General features: G+C 42.0%; 1 protein-coding gene across 3 annotated transcripts in view; it reads right to left on the bottom strand.

Annotated features, from left to right (window-relative positions):
* CPNE5 (copine 5) overlaps positions 1–21757 on the bottom strand; it is a 128719-nt gene that overhangs the window by 70802 nt on the left and 36160 nt on the right. For all 3 annotated transcript variants that reach the window (XM_026716917.2, XM_087929726.1, XM_087929725.1), the window contains exons 3-5: positions 20550–20596; positions 5514–5617; positions 1142–1181 (exon numbers count right to left, since the gene is read on the bottom strand). In XM_026716917.2, the coding sequence (XP_026572702.1) occupies positions 1142–1181; positions 5514–5617; positions 20550–20596 (191 nt within the window). The remainder of the gene's footprint in view (positions 1–1141; positions 1182–5513; positions 5618–20549; positions 20597–21757) is intronic.

Below are 21757 nucleotides of genomic sequence, written 5' to 3'. Positions count from 1 at the left end.
TGTATATGGTATTTGTGATGCCCCACAATTAAATACAATATATTAAAATGAATCTATTAAAATAATTCTTAAAAATTCATCTTTTGGTTTGTTGTTCTTACATAAATTCTTAAAGATTTTGAAGCAAGAATGTTGAAATTTGAATTTTTCTCCCCATTTTTAATGGAAGATGGCCATGATGTTAGGATTCTTGAGGGAGATCTCTAGCAAAATCTTTTCACTATTTGTCCATTTTGCAATATTTCAGCCATTTTATATAATTTCATACTTAATTAATTGATTGATATTGGGGCATCTTCAAGCATATGTGATGCTTCCAGGACCTGAAACAATTGTAACTCTTTAGGAATCTAGCCTAGCACCTTTAGTTTAGCTGAGTCTGGAAGCAACCAATAGCAAACATCTCTGCCAGTATTCCTAGCTAACTGCATTAAATCACAATTGCTGTTATTATCCAATGCATAATAGATAAATAGATTAATCCAAAATTGGGAACCCTCACATGGTTAACTAAAACTGTAAAGAAGTTTAATTTAATAAGTATCATGCTCATACCCAATTCATAATCACATTTGGCTTCCATTCATAATGGGAGTGGATTTTGAAACTTGGATAACTCAGTCCATTGTTTATTTAGAATTAAATGTGAACCAAGGGCTTGATTTATTTATTTCTGGAAAAACAGAATCAGAAGCTAAGAGAAAAACATAGTTTTAGACCTTAGCTTTTAAGAGAAGAACAAATCAGAGATTTTGATTTGCACACAATTCTAAACAAAACACAGAGTGATCTAGGCATATTTGAGCACTCAATTAAACGTACAGCAAGTAAAAGCCTGCATAGCATCTATCATATGGGTGATTAATCAAGGGTTTTTTTTTTTTTTTTTTACAATTCTGGTTCATTGCATTACATCAGGGGTCCCCAAACCTGGCAACTTTAAGATTTGTGGACTACAATTCCCAGAATTGTCCAGCCAGCTATGCTGGCTGGAGAATTCTGGCAGTTGAAGTCCACAAGTCTTAAAGTTGCCAAGTTTGGAGACCTCTGCATTAAATGAATATGAGGCAACAAAAATTATGTCAAAGAGTAAGAATCTCAAGAACATATAAACGAAGAAGAAAATGTGTACTTAGCTTACATGTTTGGTCAGGTCTGGACTCTTGGAATCTACATCATAACTGCAGGGAAGAAGAAGCAGAGATCACACACTGCATTTCAATCATGTAGAATCTTGGTATTTCTCTTTTGCAAAACCTACTCAACAGGGACAATGCACAATATCTATGAAGAAGGAAACAGAGTCAGGGTTGGACAGTAAGATTTTGATTCTTCTGCATGGGTTTCTGAGTTTAGCTTTTTGATGTTAAAGCAGAATCCTTTTTCTGTCCATTATTTTAAAATGGTGTTCTCCAATCGTGTGTACACCTCATTTCCCATATCCACAATCCAAAAGATAATATTGCTGGATTATTATGCCAGCTGAAGTCTAATGCATCTGGAAAAAGTAGATTAGGGGAAAATGGCAAATCAAATAAATGGAAACAAGAGTACAGCTGATGGAATATGACAAAGTTTGTAATATAGGTAGTCCTGGATTTACCTCCACAATGGAAGCCAAACATTCTGTTACTAAGCAAGACAGTTGTGAGTTTTGCTCCACTTTACAACTTTTCTTGCCACAATTGTTAAGTGAATCACTGAAGTTATTAAGTTAGTAACATGGATGTTGAGTGAATTTGGTTTCCCCATTGATAAGTCACTAATTTCAGTGTTGTCGTAACTTTGAACACTCATTAAAAAAATGGTTGTAAGTTGAGGACTACCTGTATACATGTTAAGGAAGCTTCATTTTTCTAGTAGTATTTTATATTCAAATGCACTACTCCTAATCCTTCACCCTAAAGCTGAAACAAATATTTTTCAAATAAATGTATGTTTTTTTCTGAATGTCTTAACATCGAAAACTAAATTCATACTTGAATTTTGAAAAGTTAAACTGAAAAGTTGAATGCTGTAAGAACTGTTAATATCCCCTGATTTATACTGATAAAGATTCTCAGTCATCCAAGTAGAGTCATGGCAACTGAACTCTTTTTTCCTTGTAGGTTTGAAATGTTTAGCTTATCCAGGCAGCTTCTTCAATCTGAGCATGTTGGTTAGGAGGATCTCAAATATGTCCCCCAGGGAGGTTTCATTTCTCACCTAATTTGGATAGGGTCTTGGGATATAAATGCTCCAACTCCTAAATCCTTTATCCTAGGTGGGCCATTAAGTGTGAATTCTCTCATGAACCTGTGAAGTGGTCCTGTTCCTCTTGGGGACTGATGAAAGAGCAGGATAAAAAATGGAGAACATTTTTCTGAGGCCTCCACTCCTATCTCCTGATAGATGTTGAGAAATTTCTGAGCTACCATTCTATATTAACAACAAATTATCTAGACACTTAATACTTTTCATATAATTCCATTATCTTTTTAATTATCAAATGCTGTTTATTATAAATACCATTATATGTGACTCATTTAACAAATATATTATGCCTTCTAAATATTCCCTGGAGAACTCTGAGTCTGGGAAACTTTCAGAAGCTGAGCATTGGATGTGTTCTGGGACGAATCTTTCTTTATTTAGACTGAGTAATGTAGCCAGCATTGTTCTATATGAAGTAGCTAGAACTGGGAATTTCCCTGAAGACTCGGAGCTCTTATGGGGACTAAGGTAGAAAACAGAATATTGAGAAATGTACTTTATAGAAACATTTCTGCAAATAATGATGAATGTGGTTAAATTTTTCAATATTATTACACAATAAATATTAACTATCATCTAGTATCATTGACAAATGGACACTAAGATAAAATATTATTAGATGGTAAAATAAGGGATAGTTATTTGTTCATTCCAAGCATGCAAGGAGAACAATTTGCCATAAAATTCTTTCTATTCTCTTTCAGTCATAGTTCACATATATTTACTAAGACTCAAACAATACCAAGGCATTTTTGCACAAGTTAGGAAGGCATCATTTGTAACAGTCCAAATCTGAGAAGTTAGCTGCAAGGTATTTATTGTTTTTTCCCTTCCTATGTTGCTGAATACATGAATATAAAAATCCATTTTTTGTATAGTTTTCTCCTCTTCTATTTATAACTAAACTTTTGAAGCTACTGTAAGCTCAATACTACAGAATGTATAAATTACTTCCTTTGTTAAAAGTGGATGCTACAATATTGGCAATCTTTGGCCTATAGCAGGAGTGTCAAACTCATGTTGTCATGGCAGTGTCACATGACATATCAGGACTTTTCCCCCTTCACTAAACCAGGCATGGGCATGGCCAGCGCGTGACGCATCCAACCCCCGGCTATAAGGTATACAACCTTTGAGACCTCATCTGGAACAATCTGATTCCACTAAAGGATGCCAAGCAACAGACAATATTCAATAATTGGTGGATGTAATAGATATACAATTGGATATATTGGATTTGATGACATTTGTTTCATTGAATGCCAAGGAAGTTTTTGATACAATATAGTCCTTGACTTACAACCATTTAGTGACCAAAGTTACAACGGCACTAAAAAAAGTGACCTATAGTCATTTTTCCCATTTATGACCATTGCAGCATCCTCATGGTTACATGATCAAAATTTGGATGCTTGGAAACTGGTTCATATTTATGACAGTTACATTGTCATGCGATCACCTTTTGTGACCCTCTGACAAGTAAAGTCAATGGGGAAGCCAGATTCACTTAACAACCGTGGCAAGAAAGCAGCAAAACTCACTTCAACAACTATCTTGCTTAGCAACAGAAATGTTGGGCTTGGTTGTAGTAGTAAACTGAGACTACCTGTTTTTGGTTTTCCTTTCAAATTTTAAAAATTGGAATAAAGTTGGTTCTCTAGCCCATTGCAAGGATTATCACAAGTGGAATTATTTCTTCACCTATTAGAATACTATGAGGAATTCATCAAGAGTGTTTCCTTTAATACTTCTACTTTACTTTTATTTAATGTGATGTTGGCACTATTGACCTCTATCTAAACATCTAAGAATATTTCAGGTATCAAATGAGTGGAGATGGAACATTGTGAAAGAAAGATCTGCGTTGGGAATGAATAACAAACTCTTAGGGGAGAAGAAAAAAAATCACTTGAAACCAAGAAAGAGAAAAAGCGTGAGAAATAAACTCAAAAGAACTCCTAAACTACTGATATTATTAGAAATGTTCTCAAAATTGGTAAACCCATAGTTTATATATTTATAACTAAAATGATGTATTTAGATAAATATGGGCTTATTTGGAGACAATTTAGACCAGGGGTCTCAAACTCAATTTACCTGGGGGCCGCTGGAGGCAGAGGCTGGGTGAGGCTGGGCCTCATAAGGGATTCCACAAAAAACGTTGTTAAAAAAATATCCTCAAATGTCCATTACATGAACTGTCCTGAACACATGAATGGAACATTGAATGAAGATCATGAACAGTTCCTTAGAACATGGCTTCTCCAGCTTACTCCTTGCTGCCAGAGACTTGACAACGCTTCCTCTCACATATCTGAGCCACATTTCGCTTAAGAGAGGAGGCACTTGAGACCCTCAGTATGGCTTGAAGATGATCATCAGTAAGTCTGGACCTGTACTTGGACTTGTTAAAGTTCAGGGTGGAGAAGAAGCCACAACGAGGAATGGCGGGCGGGACTTCCTTCAGAGGTCCATTCCCCCTGCGGGCCGCACTAATATTATACTTTCATATCACGGTGGGGGCCACAGGATATCGTCCTGCGGGCCACAATTGGCCCATGGGCCACGAGTTTGAGACCCCTGATTTAGACTAATGAGTTGGACTATTCTGTCTTAAGAAATCAATGAGCTAGTATTTTACTGATTGTTAAATCAGTATGCAATAATTGGATAATAAAACAGCAGAATATTTCCTATGGCTAGTAGAGGGTCCAAAGGATGTCTGGCAAGAGTTATGTTTCAACATCTGTGTGAGGCAAGGGGAGCACCTCAGAAGAAAGTTAAGACACCTATATCTGGTTCTATTTTACACTGACATTATATAAGTTTAATGTCAGCGTAAAATAAACCCACATGTAAGTGTCTTAACTTTCTTCTGACATGCAGCCTTTGCATAATGCAGATGTTGAAACATAACCCTATACTAATTATAATACAATATGGGTGGGGGGAGATAAATTTTTGAAAGTAATGTATTATATTCACAAATTTTGGAACTTACTGAAAAGTGAAAACTCTGCCTTTAATGTGCATAGAATTATTGATGCCCTTTGAGAACAGCATAAAGAAACCCCCTTTAGATCTCATCTCACATCACTGTTTTTCCCTCAGTGCATCCCCTGTTAAGGCAAAGCACTTTCATATTCTTCACAGAATCTCACCAATTACAGGATACAGCCAAATGGAGAAGTCCTATAGGTGCACACTGGTTTTCCCTTCACACGCTCACTCTTTAGAAGACCAAGAAATATGTCACTCACAGATCAAAGCGCAAATTCTGCTTCTCTTCAAAAAAGTAATCGAGGATGAACTTCCGCACAAAGTCGGGGTTCAAGGTGTTGTCAATGACTTCTGTCCTGCCAAACTGAAAAGGGAAAGGGAACCAAATGAGTGCGACAAGTCTAGTAGCATTATGACCATTAGCAAGAAGACTTGAAAAGAAATAGTATTTTTATCACACTCCAAACTGATTCTGAGATGAAGGCTAGGCTGGATAGATTTAAATAAGATCTACCATTAAATATCTTTGTTTTATGCTCTTACAAACATCATCAATTGCCTCCTTCCAGGCTTAAGAGCAGGAAATAATTCTTTCATCTCTTAGTCTCCAGAGTGAGTAACTTTCAGATGTGCTGACTTCAACTTCTAGCATGCTCAGAAATAGCCACACTGGCTGGTGAGAGGCTTCTTTCAGAGATCTGATAACTTACAGACAGTTCAGAAATTGGGCTGAGTGCCACGGTTTGCCTATTTCTGCTTCAGGACAAAGATTTTAGTCTTGGCAGGTGAAAAGAAACAACATCAACAGAAGAGAAGAAAGAGGGTGCATGGAGGATTTGTTAAATTTCCCTCCCTCCTTATCAAAAATCATTTCCTTGAACAGCATGGTTCTTTTGCACTTTACATGCAATGGACAAGATTGAGTTATTAAAGCTGGATATACTAGCACTTTCTAGATATGCAGCACCGCAGATAATACACATGAAGGTAGAAACAGGTAAAATATGCACCAATTAGCTCAGGAAAGAAACGAAAGACAACAAAGCAAAACAAGAAAATATTTAATTGATTGAGTTTCAGCCAAATTATTGTTTTTATAATATTTCAATTATCAAAAATCTGTGCCACCTCCGGCATGTCAGAATTTCCAAACTCGGCAGTCAAAGTTGTTTGATTTGTTTCCAAAAAGCAAGAACTCTGCCAAGCCAGCAGGCACATTTGGAAGAAATGTTCCACATTTAGGTGAAAGCTAAAAGGAGATACCAGCTTTAAACTGATAACATCTAAAAAGCCATGAAAGAAAGCATTGCAGATGAAATAAAGAGAAAGTAGAAAACTGAGCAAAGAGCAGATAGTAATCATTCAAAAACATTCAGGACAGAACTTAAGCTTTAACCATGTGAATGAAAAGACAGCCTCTAATTCTGCTATTAAGTCCAATGTGTCCATCAGGCTGTAGTCACCTGAATTATGTTTAAGGATGACACAAATGCTTACACAGAAAGGAAGATATTCACTCACGAATGAAGGCAAAAATACATGTTCCAGGATAATGTTGCAGGATCCAATCGGGATCACCGGGACCAGAGAATTAGTTTTCTGAGCTTTTGGACTCAATGCTGGAGCCCATCCTCCAGGAATTTCTATCTCACCAGAATGCCAGAAGGGCACATTTTGGTGAGATAGAAGCTCCCTGAGGATGGGCTCCAGCATGAGACTGAAAGCTCAGAAGACTGGCCCTCTGGTCCTGGTGATCCAGATTCGATCCTGCAGAATATTTACTGTTAAAGAACACAAGATAAAAACTGATACTGCCTAACACTGCTTAGATGTAGTTTTATAAACTATGTTGATGAAGAACGAGAAGACTTGGGTTCAAGTCACCCTTAACTGTGGTTACTGAGTGATATTGGGTTGATGTGTGTTAACCTAGTCTCTCAGTTTTGATGCAGTGGGGGGAAACTGGAGGCAGGACTTGTTATACTGAGTTCTTTAAGGGAAAGTAGGATATAATGTATAGCAAAATAAAAATAAACTGAGTAAAGGCTTTTTGCTCCCTCTGCTTTCCAGTAGTTCTGATAATGCCAGCAAGAGGTTGGCATTTAAGGTAATTTGCAGCTGGAGGGCAAACAGTGTTTCCAAGAACAGCTGATTCATGAACCAAACTGCTCCTGGGACAATGAATTAGTCAAATAAAGCCAGAATGTCAAAAACAATCATATAGTCCTATAACATTGTACTAAATGTCCAGGTTTCTAGACCAGATTTTAGCATTCCTGGTCAACATAAGTAGAAACTTCCTCAGGTTTAAGCAAGACAATATGTATCTATATATATTGAAGGGAAGTCTACAAATCTAGCTTTTCCCTATGATGTGCAATGCTGTGAAATAAGAGGCACACAAATAGTTCAAAATTAATTGTGCTGGTAAAGCATGTTGGTCTTTAGTCCATCATATTCCAGCACAGGCTAGAATCCCCTCTACTTTACTTGTATAATTTACGCTGGCAGATGCCTCAGTAATAGGAGTATAGCAGCACTTATCTTTTATGACCATTTCAAGAGCAAAGGAAAGGAAGTAAAATCAACGGGAACAAGAGCAGGATATAAATATGTTAAGAAAATATACCAGGCATACTATTTACACATGTGGTCTGGGTTATTTATTATGTGCTGTAAAAATGTTATCCTGTCAGTTTCCTTCAAAGAAAAAAATTGCCTGCATGTTGTAGAATGCACTTTCCTGCTATGCCCAGACACGGTTTGCAATACAAGGGTTATCAGTGCTTAAAATATTACATGGTGCCAACATGCTCACCAACAACTTACTTGGTTCCCCTTCACCTGATTTGTGCATTTTAAAAAACATTCGCGGATGTGTTTGTACTTTATATTAGAATGGTATTCCTTAAGCTGATGTTTCTCACACTTGTTAACTTTTAAGATGTGATTTCAACTTCTAGAATTTCCCAGCCAGGCTGAGAGTTGAAGTCCATCCATTTTAAAGTTGCCATGTTTGAGAAACCCTGACTAAACAGCCTTCCAGATTTGTTAAGACTGTAATTTTCTGAGTTGGATGTTAGCTCGAGAATACCTAGATAGCATTTTCTTGGGGAAGGTGGGTCAAACACAACTTTCTTACATTATTATAAATTTAACCTTAACCCTAATAAAGCTGAAAGAGAGGTTGATATTCCAATATGTGAACACGAGAGAGCTAATAATAGGGGTATATACCCAAGTTTTGGAACAATTCTCTCACATAGGTATATTTGCTAGACTGATTCTATTTTTAAGTTCTTTTGTGTAATTCAGGCAATTTAAGCCTTCATATTTTAAAAGAGATACATTTAATGTTGTGATTGTTATGAGCTTTGATTTTTATTGTATTTCATATAGCTTTTATTTTTTTCTAAAATAGATTTTATTCAAATATTTTACATACGTAAGTACCTTTTTAAAAAAGATGTTGTAAATGTGAAAGAGAAAAAAAGAAAAGAAAGGTAAAAAGAGAAGATGTTGAATATGCTCTAATAAAGTAGTTCAAAATTGATACCTATAGGGCTCCTGAGAGGGGTGAGTGGCTGCAATAGGTCCCAATAGATCCCAAGAACAATATCAGAGCTCTCTGTCTCTCTCGCATTCTCCTTCACCATTTTGTTTATCAAAGAATCCATGTTTATTCAAAATATTTACACTTTGTTGATTGAAGAAGTAGCTAAACACAATATATAATTAAAACTAATTTCCATAGAGTTGGTGTGCTTGCCACGTAGAGATGCTGAACTTCATTACAGTAACTGAGTCACTTTTAGTATGCATCTGTTAGCAGGAAAACACAGAGCTTAAAATAATAATAATAATATGGGATGTTTTTAGCAAATCCCCCAAAGGATGAGGCTGAGCATCTGTTATTTTTGGGAAGGCAGAGGCACCGTATGTTGGTCTGAGGCTAATTTCTGCAGTTTTAAGCTCGATGTTAGCCGGCATCCTACTTGGGGCAGGTGACTGGATCTAATCTTGAACTCAGTGGTGGGATTCCAAATTTTTTACTACCGGTTCTGTGAGCGTGGCTTGGTGACCGTGGCAGGGGAAGGATACCGTAAAATCTCTATTCCCATCCCACTCCTGGGGGAAGGTTACTGCAAAATCCAATCCCTCCCCACCCCACTAACCTGCTTTCCAGCTCTGTTCTCCTGTGCAGGGCAACAAAAGAAGACCCAGCCAATCAGCTGGGACTCGGAAGGCAGAGAATAGATGGGGGCAGGGCCAGTCAGGTGGGTATTTGCCGGTTCTCTGAACTTCTCAAAATTTCCACTACCGGTTCTCCAGAACTGGTCAAAACCTGCTGAATACTATCCCTGCTTGAACTGCAACATGGTTCACAACCCAGTTACAATATCTATGACTGCAGTGAAAATAAAAACACCCTTGAGTCAAGTTTAATTCCTAATGACTTCACAAATCTAACCGTGTATTTTTCTTAGCAGCAATGGGTTTCTACCGCCAATGCTTTTTCCACAGATTTGGGATTGGTGGGGAAAGGGTGCCTCCTCTATTTTGCCTACAGATCAATTTTGCTTAGGATTCCCAGGTGGTCTCCTTTCTGAGTCCTAATAGACTTGACCCCCTTTAGTTCCTGAGCAGAGACTAAGTCTGTGGAGGAAAACAAAGTAAATTGATTCCCCCAGAGGGTTAATATTTGAACCTTCTTACTTCTTCAGAAAAGGTTAAACCTGTCAGTGTGGCATTCACTTTCCACCAACATCCTATTCTATTAAGATGAGAAGAGATGAATTATCTGTGACTTCTATAAATGCCACTGATAGAGCCTCAGAATTGTCCTCAGAGCAAACCTTTTCGTGTCTACATGTATCTAGTTACTTGTATAAGCCAGCCTTGCCCAATGTGAACCCTCCAGATGATTAGAATCAGAAGTCTCTGCCGATCTGGTCCATGGAATTCAGGAATTGTGGGAACTGTAGAGATAACCAGATCTAGGAAGACTCCATTGTAGCCTAAGCTTAGCAAGAACCAAGCATTAAATGCAAATTTAAGGAAATAGTAAAACATGATGCCCTAAACACAAATTCCCCACCTCTTCTTCACCAAAGTATTTTCCAGAATCTTTCCAGGGAAGGAAAGGTTTCAATTTCCCCCATCACAATTGCTTTGACAGTCCCTCCTACCCACCAACTGCTATTTGCAATTTTAAAAATATCCACCTTCAATACAGACACATTTAGTTTAACTTTTATTAAGAGGTAACAAATGATCAGCTGGGTTCAGTTCATACGAGGAAAGGACTCTCCCCCCTCTCTGACTTTATATGAAAAACAAGTACAAATATCCTTCACTCTTCTAACAGTGGAGGTATTTATGTTTAGCCATCTGGTTAGACTAAGAGCAAAACTCACCGCCAACAATCATGCCTACCATCTAAGGCAGTTTTCTATTCCTTCTATAGAATTGCTTTTGATTTGAGGCATTCCCCCATCCTTGTACTAAACGTGCTAACTTCATAACTCCAATCTCATAGACATTAATACCACCACAACCATCATCTCTCCCCGCCCCTGTATGTGTGTAATATGTATGTATGTACGTATGTATATATGGATCTTTGGTTGTTCGGGTTTTCTCCCGCGTAAGATTCGAAGTATCTCGTTTGTTCATGCTGTGTGGGTGTTTTTCTATCTCTATGGCTTCTTTTTTGATTGAGTTCTTATGTTCTTCAATGCGTGCACTTATTCTTCTTCTTGAAGAACATAAGAACTCAATCAAAAAAAAAAAAAGAAGAAACAACCTCTTCCCTGGTCCAACACCTCAAAGCCACAGGACATGAAATTGACTTTAAAAATACCAGAACTATCGCCAAAACCGAACACTTCAACAGCAGAATAATCAGAGAAGCCATAGAGATAGAAAAACGCCCACGCAGCATGAACAAACGAGATGACACCTCCCGCCTTCCAGCCATTTGGAAACCCGCCCTCATGAACAGACGAGTACCTAACATGAAGAATGACACCAGACCCACACCCATGAGAGCCACACAAGATGCCACCACCACACTTCCATGTAGAAAACAGACTCACACCCACTCAGAAGATGAGACACGACCATGGACCAGAAGATGCACTGCAGCTGCATCACTACCCACTTCAAACCCCTCCGAGCCATACATGAAGCAAACCGACACCCACTATGAAGATGCAGCACGACCACGAACTCGAAGCCAAACAGCAAGATCACAGCTCACCAACTCAAATCCCCCAGCAACTAAGACTAACCTGAGCACAACCAAGCCCCCACCTGAACAGAACACGCCTCCAACCAATCAGAACACGGCCAACCCCCCAACCAATTAGAACACAGCCAAACCCACTACCAATGAGAACACACCCCCACCCAATCAGAACACAGCCAAGCCCCCACCCAATCAAGTCCCACCCCCACTAGCAGTTAAAAGGAAGAAGCAGCTGCAATCTCACTTCACTCTGAGAAGCAAGAGCCGAAGACAGAAGCCTGAAGATGATGAATGAGACTTCATCGAAACGTTGCCTAGATACTTCGAATCTTACGCGGGAGAAAACCCGAACAACCAGAGATCCACATACAAATACCCGCGAGAACCTCAGAAAACAAGTATGTATATATGTATATATACACCCTATGTTTCATCTAACCCAAATCCTACCATTAGTTTGGAAACCAAGGACAATGAAAGATTTCCCTCTTCCCAGATATCAAACTGGCATAATATCTCAGGCATCCCCAGTCACCTTAAACTTCAATTGGCTTCTTTCTATAACCCAGGACAGCATTTTTCAAGCTTGGCATCTTTTGTTGTGGAATTTTGCCAGCTGAAATCCACACATCTTAAAGTTGATAAGGCTGAGAAATACTGATCTATAATAGAAGCACCTCTGAACTACTGCAGTGGCAAATACATTGTTCTAAATGTCTGCTTATAACTGGGGGCTGTAATTAAGTCAGGGGCATTTGTTCAGGTACTGAACAATCTTAGTTTCTTAGTTCGTTTTCCATAGAGCTGTCTCGAGCGTCCAGGTTGGGAGGAGCTCCAGTCTCGGCTCTTCCAGGCTGAGCTTGAAATGAGGAACGCCCCTCACCGTCACGTGGTCCTCGGGCGCTCCCCAGTTTTTTGCTCAGCCTCGTGGCTAACAGGCTGTTTTTCCCTTGCTCCGGTCGTTCAGCATTCTAGGCCTCTTCTCTCATCGCTTTCACGTGGATCACCGGCAGGCAGCGCAGGAACTCAGGTTTGAACTCCCCAGGAGTGTTTTTAATATCCGAGCCGCTTTAAGGGGGAGAAAACGAGCGCTTCGAGCGCTCCCCCGCTCGCTTGACGCCAATCGCTCCGCGCAAGGCCGCTTCATTTCTGCCTGCCTCTCCTCGCCTTAGCCGCCGTTCCCCCGCGAACGCCTTCTAGCCCAGGGTACAGCTTCCCTGGTTCTCCCAAAGGCTTTAATCTTCCCTGGGAGTTTACCGCCGCTGGGGCTGCCTCCGTTACTTGCGGCCTCCATCTTGGGCCCCCTGTGGCGTCCGCCATCTTGGGTGGGCCCTGGAACGGCCGCCATCTTGGGTGTGCCCTGGAACGGCGCCATCTTGGGTGTGTCCTGGAACGGCCGCCATCTTGGGTGTGCCCTGGAACGGCTGCCATCTTGGGTGTGCCCTGGAACGGCCGCCATCTTGGGTGTGCCCTGGAACGGCCGCCATCTTGGGAGTGGCCGCATGGCCGTCCGCCATTATTAGAGGCCCTTTTACAGGCCGCAGCCTTAACTGACTATTAGGCAGCCTGGGATTCCCTCGTCTCAGCCTGTCTTTCATTCTACCAACAGGCCTCCTGCAGAAATAGGGCCCGTTGGCCCTGCAGCCTTTTTCCCCAGCAGGCGAAGTAGCAGCTCTGCCCCCCCACCCCTTCCCGTCCGTCCGGCAGGGGTAGCTGCCTGGCGCTTCACCTTTCTGGCTGATTGGTCTCTGGCTAGGCCCTGGTTCGTACTAAACCTCTATTTTAAACAGAAAAAATTTTTTGACTAAAAGGGGGCGTGGAACGTGCGTTGGGATTCCCGGCCTCCCGTAGGCCGCATCCAGACCTGGTTTCAGCTTACATTATTCCCTTCTGCCTGCGGCCCCAGGGGCATTGGTTTTTATCAGAGGCCTACCAGTAGGCCGCATTGTTTCCCTGACTCCTGGGCAGATCCTGGGACTGCTCAAATACCTTGCAATCCTGCCTAAGTCTCCCCAACTAAGGAGTTAGTTGCTTGCCATGTCCCTTCCCGGTTCGCCCGGCAGGGACAGCTTGGCGTTTATTCTGGCTGATTGGCCCCGGCTAGGCCCTACTTCCCAACACGTTACAGAACAATTCTGTGGCCTTGACAAAAAGGGGTGCAATACGAGCACTGGGAGTTCCAGCCTCTGCTTAGGCTGTACCCAGACCCGTTAACCGCCTCGCATTAACCAGAAAATTTTTTTCCTTTTTCTCTCTCCTCTCCAGATGGCAGACGACAATACCTCTCGTGGCACTGCTCTGAAGGCCAAGGCCAAATCCCACCACCTGCGCAAACAGGCACAGGAACCATCCAAAGCTTCCCAAAGGGATGCCCTCAGGCGACACAGGGCCCTCGAAAGGGAAATTGACAGACGCTCTCAGGAGTCAAGCTCTGTGCCCCGGGACCCTTCTGTTCCATCAACCTCCACCCATCCTCCTCTCCCTCCTCCTGCTTCTGCTTCTCCCCACAGCCTGGACAGGCCCCTGAGGTCACCTTGCCCACCACTGCTGTAGAACTGCGCCCGGAGGACTCTCTCCCCATGGCGGAAATACCCGAAAACCTAATGCAGGCTATGGAGCTGGCCATCCGGCAAAGGGTAGCGCAACAGATGCAGCTGATGGCCGGTCCGGCTCCTCAGCCCGCGGCCCCGAGGCCCTAGGATCAGCGGCCTCGCATGGTCAGGCAACTCCCCAAGGGACTTAACCTTACCTTTGGAGATGGAGGGAATGGAGGCCCAAGAACCGGGGACCCTTCCTCTTTGGGGACGAGCAGGACCTTGACATGAGGTCCCTCATAGGCAGTGAACTCTTTTGGGAACAGGTCCCCAGAAGGGGACATGTCGGAGGACCCAGGGCCTCCCTCCAGGTCAGCCCGCGTTTCTAGGGCTCTTTAAACCGCACCTATTTAGGTCCCTCCTGTTCAAAGCCAGGACCACCTCGGGCCTGAACCCCTCCCCACCCAACCCAGCGGCGGCAGGGGTTCCTCCCGACTCTCTCTTCTTCAGCCCGTGGCGGAAACTGAGGTGATCCTGTCCCGCCCATATTCTCAGACATGGTTTCTAGGCAGCTGGCCTCCTCGGGGCCCCCTCCCCCAACGCCCAGGACAAGCGGTTTTTTAACCTGGAACCGCAGTTCTCCACCTTGCTCGATCCCTCCCGTGGGACGAGCCCGTGGTAGGCCTGGCTTCCCGCTCTACTCCCAGCGACTCACTCGATGCTCTCCAGCCCGAGGACAAGCGAGCTGAACTGGCCCTGTGCCGCGCTCACCTCTCTGACGCTTGGGCAGTCAGGGCTTCCACTGCCGCGCTTTTTTCACCAGGTCTTCCATCAAGTGGCTCCAGCAGCTCAAGCAGCATGTTCCCACAGCCAATCTCAGGGCGCACCAGGACATTGCCAAGATCCTGGCCGGCCGAGCTTGCAGACGCCACCTTCCAGGCGGCAAAGTTCTCCACCAGGGCCATTTCGTCCCAGGTTACCGCCCGCCGTCTACTCTGGCTCCGCCACTGGCAAGCGGACGTTAAAAACAAGACTAAGCTAGCAACAGCCCCATCTCTGGGGGAAGTTATTTGGACCGGTTCTCGACCCATTCCTGGCCGAGACCCGGAACAAGCGCAAGTACCTCCCTTCCCTCTCTAGGAGGTCCGACTTCAGAGGCTCCCCCTCCTCGCCAGGGTTCTTCCCATTCCTCCTCCTTTGCCAGATACTACCGATCCTCTCCCTATAGATCTCCCTACCGAGCGGAGCCGGATGGGTCCGGGGTAATTCTTCCAGGAAGCCCTCCCGGGATCCGGAGAGGTTCGTCCGTGGCTTCTCGATAATGCAGTCGCCCCAGGCGCTTGTCCTTTAAATAACAAAAAAAAAAAAAAAAAGAGGAAGGAGTGCAGAAGGCCTATCTCTACTCCGACCTTTAACCCTGCTTGCAACAGGCTCCTACTCCAGGAGCACTCTTGTCCTCCTCACCCTGCCCTGGGCAACTGGTCGGCAACACATCTACCCCCCATTCAATGCTAGCCGGGGTCCCTTCTTGCGCTCCCGGCCTCACACAGATCTCTGCGCCTCCTCCTTCTCTCTGTCCCAGAGTTCTCCCAGGGGAATTCCCAACACGGGTCGATCTTCCCAGTTTCTTGAATCCCGGTCCCAGTGCACACCTGTTGGCCTCTTTGGTGGGACTGCCTCCCGGATAGCTCCGCCTCCTCCTTAGGCCCCTTGTTGAGACATTCCAATATCCAGGGGTTTTCTCCTGTTGGGCATGCCTTCCAGCGGGTCATCAGGGTTCCAGGAGAGATTCTATACCAGACGGGCCCCACCAGCAGGACTAGCCAAGCTTTGGTATGTCCCAACCTGGACGCTCGAGACAGCTCTATGGAAAAGGGCGTTGGTTCTTACCTGATACGCTTCTTTTCATGGAGCTGTCGAGGCGCCCAGCCCCACCCGTAGGCCGTCTGGTGGGAAACCTGGCTGTTCGACCGAGCAATCTAATATATTTTTTTCCTGAGTGTGATGAGAACAGGACTTTCCTTCTCGTCTGTGCAAAAACCTGGGGAGCGCCCGAGGACCACGTGACGGTGAGGGGGCGTTCCTCAATTTCAAGCTCAGCCTGGAAGAGCCGAGACTGGAGCTCCTCCCAACCTGGACGCTCTCGACAGCTCCATGAAAAGAAGCGTATCAGGTAAGAACCAACGCCCCTTCTCCATGTCCATGGTGTTTACTGCCTTTTAATTTTTTTCAGGCTTTTTTAATGCCTCTGTTTGGAAGTGAGTTGCTAGGGTTTGACAAAGAATAGCAATATACACAGATTAGCTATATGACAGTTGGGAAGGGAAAAATAAGGACAAAATAAGCCTCAAATGTTATCTTCAAATATGAAGCAATACTTTAGGGAACTATGTCTGTGATGAGTTATAATATTAATAACCATTTCATTTTAGTAATCTATGTCCGCAGCAGAGAAATGTAAAAAGCCATAAAACATTCAGACAAGCAGCAGATGAGTTGTTCGGTGTGGTGTGTGGGAAGGCTGCATTCAATAATTAAAGTTAATTTTATACCAATGGAATTTTGTATTGAACGGCAGCATAAAATGGACTAAATTCTCAAATTAGGAAAATGATGGGCAATTCGGTTTTGTAGTATTCTATATGAATCAAAGGGAATAAATTTGAATCTAAGAAAAATAACAAGAAGAGATGCCTAATAGGTGATGCCTATCAGCTAATTTTGCCCATGTACATGTTGGAGAATCAAGTGATAAAAACTTTTCTGGATCGTGTCACTTCAGAAAGCAAAGCTTGAATATTTCATTTCTAATTTCATCTCATCCACCAAATGAAAAAACTGAAATGTTGGAGGAAAAATTTAACTTGTCTCTCTCTTTCTCTCTCATTCACACTATTTTATATTTGAATAGGGGGCTTTATTCTCACAGTTTTCCAGTGGGACAGTCCAGGAGAAGTTTCAGGATTAGAAAGGGATGTATTATTGGGAGAAAAGGAAAAGGGGCAAGGAGCAAGGGGTGGAAAGGAAAGGAAAGGAAAGATATAAATGCAAATATGTTTCAAGTCGTGATTTTATTAGTGCAGAATCAAATAACATATAACTCAGGGAATCCAAAACATATTCAGATACAGGGCAGAGCATGTGGAATTTTTATCTATGACTAATATGGGGAAAAGTATAGCGCTTGATTTTAGTTGTCCAAAGCACAGCAATGAAAGAACAAAAACACAGAGCAACTGGAGAAAGACAGCAGCTTGGCTCTAGGGAAGAGAAAGGATCCCAGAAGGCAGTTTCCATTGGGAAATTGCCCACCTTAATATTCCAGAGAAAATGCAGCAAGCTGATTTTGAGCCAACAGTTCATCAGCTCAGCTGCTCAATCAGCAGTGTTGAGGAGATACCTGATTTCAGCTACAGAGATTTTGTATCTTTGTATCTTAGCTCAATTCCCTTATATTTCTATTACAAAAGAAGGGAGGAGAAGCCTCGCTGAACTCAACCAAGTTCACATTTGCTGTGAGATCTGAATCAGGGACTTCTTGGTTAAACACCTTGTACTTTTGCTCTCCGATACTACTTTAGTTCTCAGTAAAACAGTAGCCAGTGATATGGTGCAGCGATTACACAGATTGTGGCACCAATTTTGAGAGACAATTGTCAGTTGGGGAAAAATGCTGGATGACTAACATACTGCCAACAGCCAGAAAGTTTCTTTGGGGACTTGGGAATTTGATAATGATAAGGAAATACACACATGCTCATTCTTTGATTACAACTATTGGCTCCAAATTCTCCAAAGAAGCCTTCTTGTGCACAGATGCACTTCATATGTGTTATATTAGTTCCAACCACTTGTAGCCAATAATGACTAAGGATGGTGGCAGCTATAGTCAAAAACATTTACAATACTTCAAGCCTGGAAAAGCCATAGCAATTGATCTGAAACATTCACCATAAAGCCCATCCACCAGTCAGGAATCTGTTCCACTTTTGAAGTTTAGCTTAGTAAAATGAGAGAATCCCAAGATAAAACAGGGCACATAGCCTACATATTGCTTATTGTCCAGATGCAAAAGGAACATATGAGTGAACCTTGCGCTTAAAAGTTCTAAAGGAATGGCACATTCTTTTGAACTGGGTAAATGACAGATCAGAGAAGCAAGCTTTTCCCAAAATGAGGGACTCCAGATGCATTGCCTTTACTGGCTGAGAATTCTGGGATCCAAAATAACGACATTACAAAGCCTGACCTGATCTGTTGCTTTGCCAAGTGGGATGTAGTTGCTAAGCCAGCCTTAAGTGCTTATAGAAAAATCATGGGGCCTTTTTCTTCTGCAGAAAGAATGGAATTGCTCCTGAGAAAGAAATAACAAAACCTCAGTGGTGCTGTTTCCAAATAGTTAATTTCATAGAACAGAGAGATTCTCTTCTTACTTGAAGTCTTTATGGAAAACACTCAGGGGAGTGCAACAGTCACGTAACTGAGCGAAACAGAGATATACTTCAACATTATTAGAATGGGATGGTGGGGTGGGAGAAACCATCTGCTCTTTTTCATATTGTGGCAACATCACACAAATTCCCTTCTTGCTGTTCTAACAAAAAGTAACTACACTGGCAATCAGCAAAATCAGCCTTTCCCTTTCCATTGTATAAGCAGTGGTAGGAAATCCACTGCTTATAACAGCCATTAGAACTGCATGCTTCCAAGAATGCATGATTCATAAACTTGTGTTGAATAAAACATATTCATCAGGAAAAGAGTATTGTGTGAATCTAAAAATAGATTAATTTACTAATCAAATAAGTCTACATGAACCCAGCTTTTAAGGCATTCAATGTGGAGCAATGTCACTTTTCTTCTTCTACTTTGAATGGGGAAGCAGTATTTTGTTTATTTATTCTATTGTTTTTTACCCCATCTTGCCCATAGAGCTTGCAAGTTAGATCAGTTCAGGATATCAATTTCATAACAAAATACAAAACAATAAAATAACCACAATGATTCACTAAAGCAAGTTAAGGTCCTTAGATAAAAGGAAAAGTAGTGGAAAACTACTCTTCCCCCAATGCAACACGGCAGGTATATCCCTGCTAACCATCTTGCTCTAACTGCCCTAAAACCTCTTGCAAGGGCACCGAGTCACTCGGGCAGCTCAGCTGCTTATGAGCGGGAGGGGGGAGGAAAGACCTCAGGGGCCAGATATCCTCTCATAAGGAAAATTGTCTTCCACAAGTTCCACAATCCTCCAGGGTCTGCAAACTGCTAAACTGTGCAACAGTTCATGTGTAAGTGTCCGTCTCTTGTGATGATGCCTTTGATAAGTGCCAAGAACAATTTACAGATCCAAAATTAAAACATCTACAGGTTTCTTCTTCATGATTTTTTGTGGGGGGTGGGGGGTGGGGGGGGAGAGACAGCAAAACCTGTGAGGAAAATCAGGAGGTTTGTAAAGAGAAGGGACCCTTCAAGTACAATTTGCATTTAAGGGCAAATACCTTTCTCCTTCACATCTTTCCCACTCATAATGTTACATCACGGAACTGAAGAAATAAGGCACAGGATTCCCCCCAGCACCCACACAGCAGCAGTTGTGTGTGAAAATATATAAGAGTAGGAAGAGAGGAGTAGGAGGTCTTATTTTTAAAAGCAACAAGTTTGTGTTTCAGGGAGAGGACAGGAACGGAAACCTGCCCACCCATCTACAGCTTCTATCTCTTCTGTTTCTCATTCCAGGTTCCCTTTTCTCTTCTGGCATTTCAATCCCAGAAATGACCTATCAGGAAGTAAAGTTGAGAGTCTGCAGAACAACCTACAAAAGTTGACTGAATTTTTCTTTCTCCCCCCACTCCAATGTCTTAAATTCAGCCCCTTAATTCGTCTTCTCATGTGGCTCCTATGTGCTGGGCTTCAACATCCAGAGTTACTGTTCTCATGTCTCACTTTGGCCTTAACTTCTGTTCTTCTGCATCGGATTTTCAATTCTAGCCGTATTCACATCAACTGGGTGAACTGGAACCTTTCCATCAGCCTATGCAGCTTTATGCCAGCTACACCGATGTCATGTTTCAGTGTTTCTCAACTTTGGCCACTTGAAGACGTCTGGACTTCAACTCCCAGAATTTTTCAAGCAGCCAAGATTGAGAAACACTGCCCTTATGTGCTATGCTAGCACAAGGGAATGTAAAAGCAACCCAATGGACACATATTGAGTGTGAGTGAAGCTTTCTAAGTGAAGCTTTCACACCCTTCAGTGGTGCCACAACAAATGAACAAGACATCTCAGCCATTTTTAACCAACAGAATTTTCATCAAATGCCTTTAACCTAGTCTGCTTTTCAGATGATAAAGAAGCACACACACACACAATTACCAAGGCACGAGACAAGAAGGTGACTTGCAATAATTGTAAGAGGCAGTAAAGCAGAGTGAAATCCAGGAGATACGATCTGCTGGAGAGTCACCACTTTTCTGAGACACGGATTTTTTCCATTAACACACAAGTTACATACCTCTCTCCACTGCTTGGTCTCTATGCCCTGAGTATACAGCACACACACTGTAAAAGAAAAAAACAACAACCACAAGTTAACTAAGCCACTGGCACAGAGAAAAGAATTTAGCTCTAGTGCCACACAGCACAGATTGTATTACGCAGACTTCACAAGCTTCTGCAAGATCAAAAGCTAAACGAAACTACTGAAGCTTGATCTCCCCCACTGATGAGGGGGGTGAAGTGGGGGTGCGACTGGATTCCTGAAAAATGTAAAGCTATGGTTCATTATTTCTTTATCTGCCCCCTTTTTCTTTTAAAATGTTGTTTATTGCTATGTACACAAAGATAGCATCTAAGCTTTTTCCATTTTGCTATTAATGAAAAACATTTTCCTGGAAACTCAAAAAGGTAAGGATGGGGAGGATTTGAGGTCTAGGTTATAATGAAAAACTGAAAAGGAAACTAATTGCAACAAATGCTAGAACTTTTGATTAGGTGCAAATCACATTTACGAAGCACATTTTGAACTGTGTGACATCTTAAGCATCCATCATCGTGGGGTTTTTTTGTATTTGTGTTTGATCTTCACAATAATCTTATGAGATAAACTGACTGACAGAAAATGGCTAAGCAAGTATTTCAACTCAACATCCCAACCATTCTGCCCCATCAGCTCAAAAGAGTGGATCCGTTTCTGTTACTTTTGCATCTCAGCTCCAATAATCTGCATAACATCGATTTCATAAGTATGACTGATTGCTATTGTTCTCCCACATAATGGAATAGCACAAGAGTTATTTGCCTTAGCTTACATGAGGAAAAAGAGAGGCTGTTTTGGAATCAGAAGTTATATCACATTCAACTGGGAACTACAGCATGCCAAGCCTAGTTTTATACTAAAATTAGTCTCTCTAGAATTCTTGTCAGAAAGAACACAAAACACTGTAGCTTAATTCCACCCAAATTCATTAGATTCACTGGATTTACCCTGTTGAATCAAACTAGACTTGGCAAGATGGGTAGCATAGCACTTTAATAAATAAACAAACATGGAAAATTCAATCCCCAATTCCTCCAAAAAAAAAAAGTAAATGATTTGGGATTCACTTTTTTCTCTCAGCTATATATTTTTCTGAAGACTTCTCAGCTTAACCTATTTTTTGTGTAGATAATACAAAGTAGGGGGGAAAGACTCATGTTTATTACATTGAGTTCCTAGAATAA

The sequence above is a fragment of the Pseudonaja textilis genome, chromosome 3, assembly GCF_049901715.1.
Source record: "Pseudonaja textilis isolate UNSWEBS1 chromosome 3, rPseTex1.2, whole genome shotgun sequence".
Lineage (NCBI taxonomy): Eukaryota > Metazoa > Chordata > Lepidosauria > Squamata > Elapidae > Pseudonaja > Pseudonaja textilis.
This window is presented reverse-complemented; position numbering and strand designations above follow the sequence as displayed.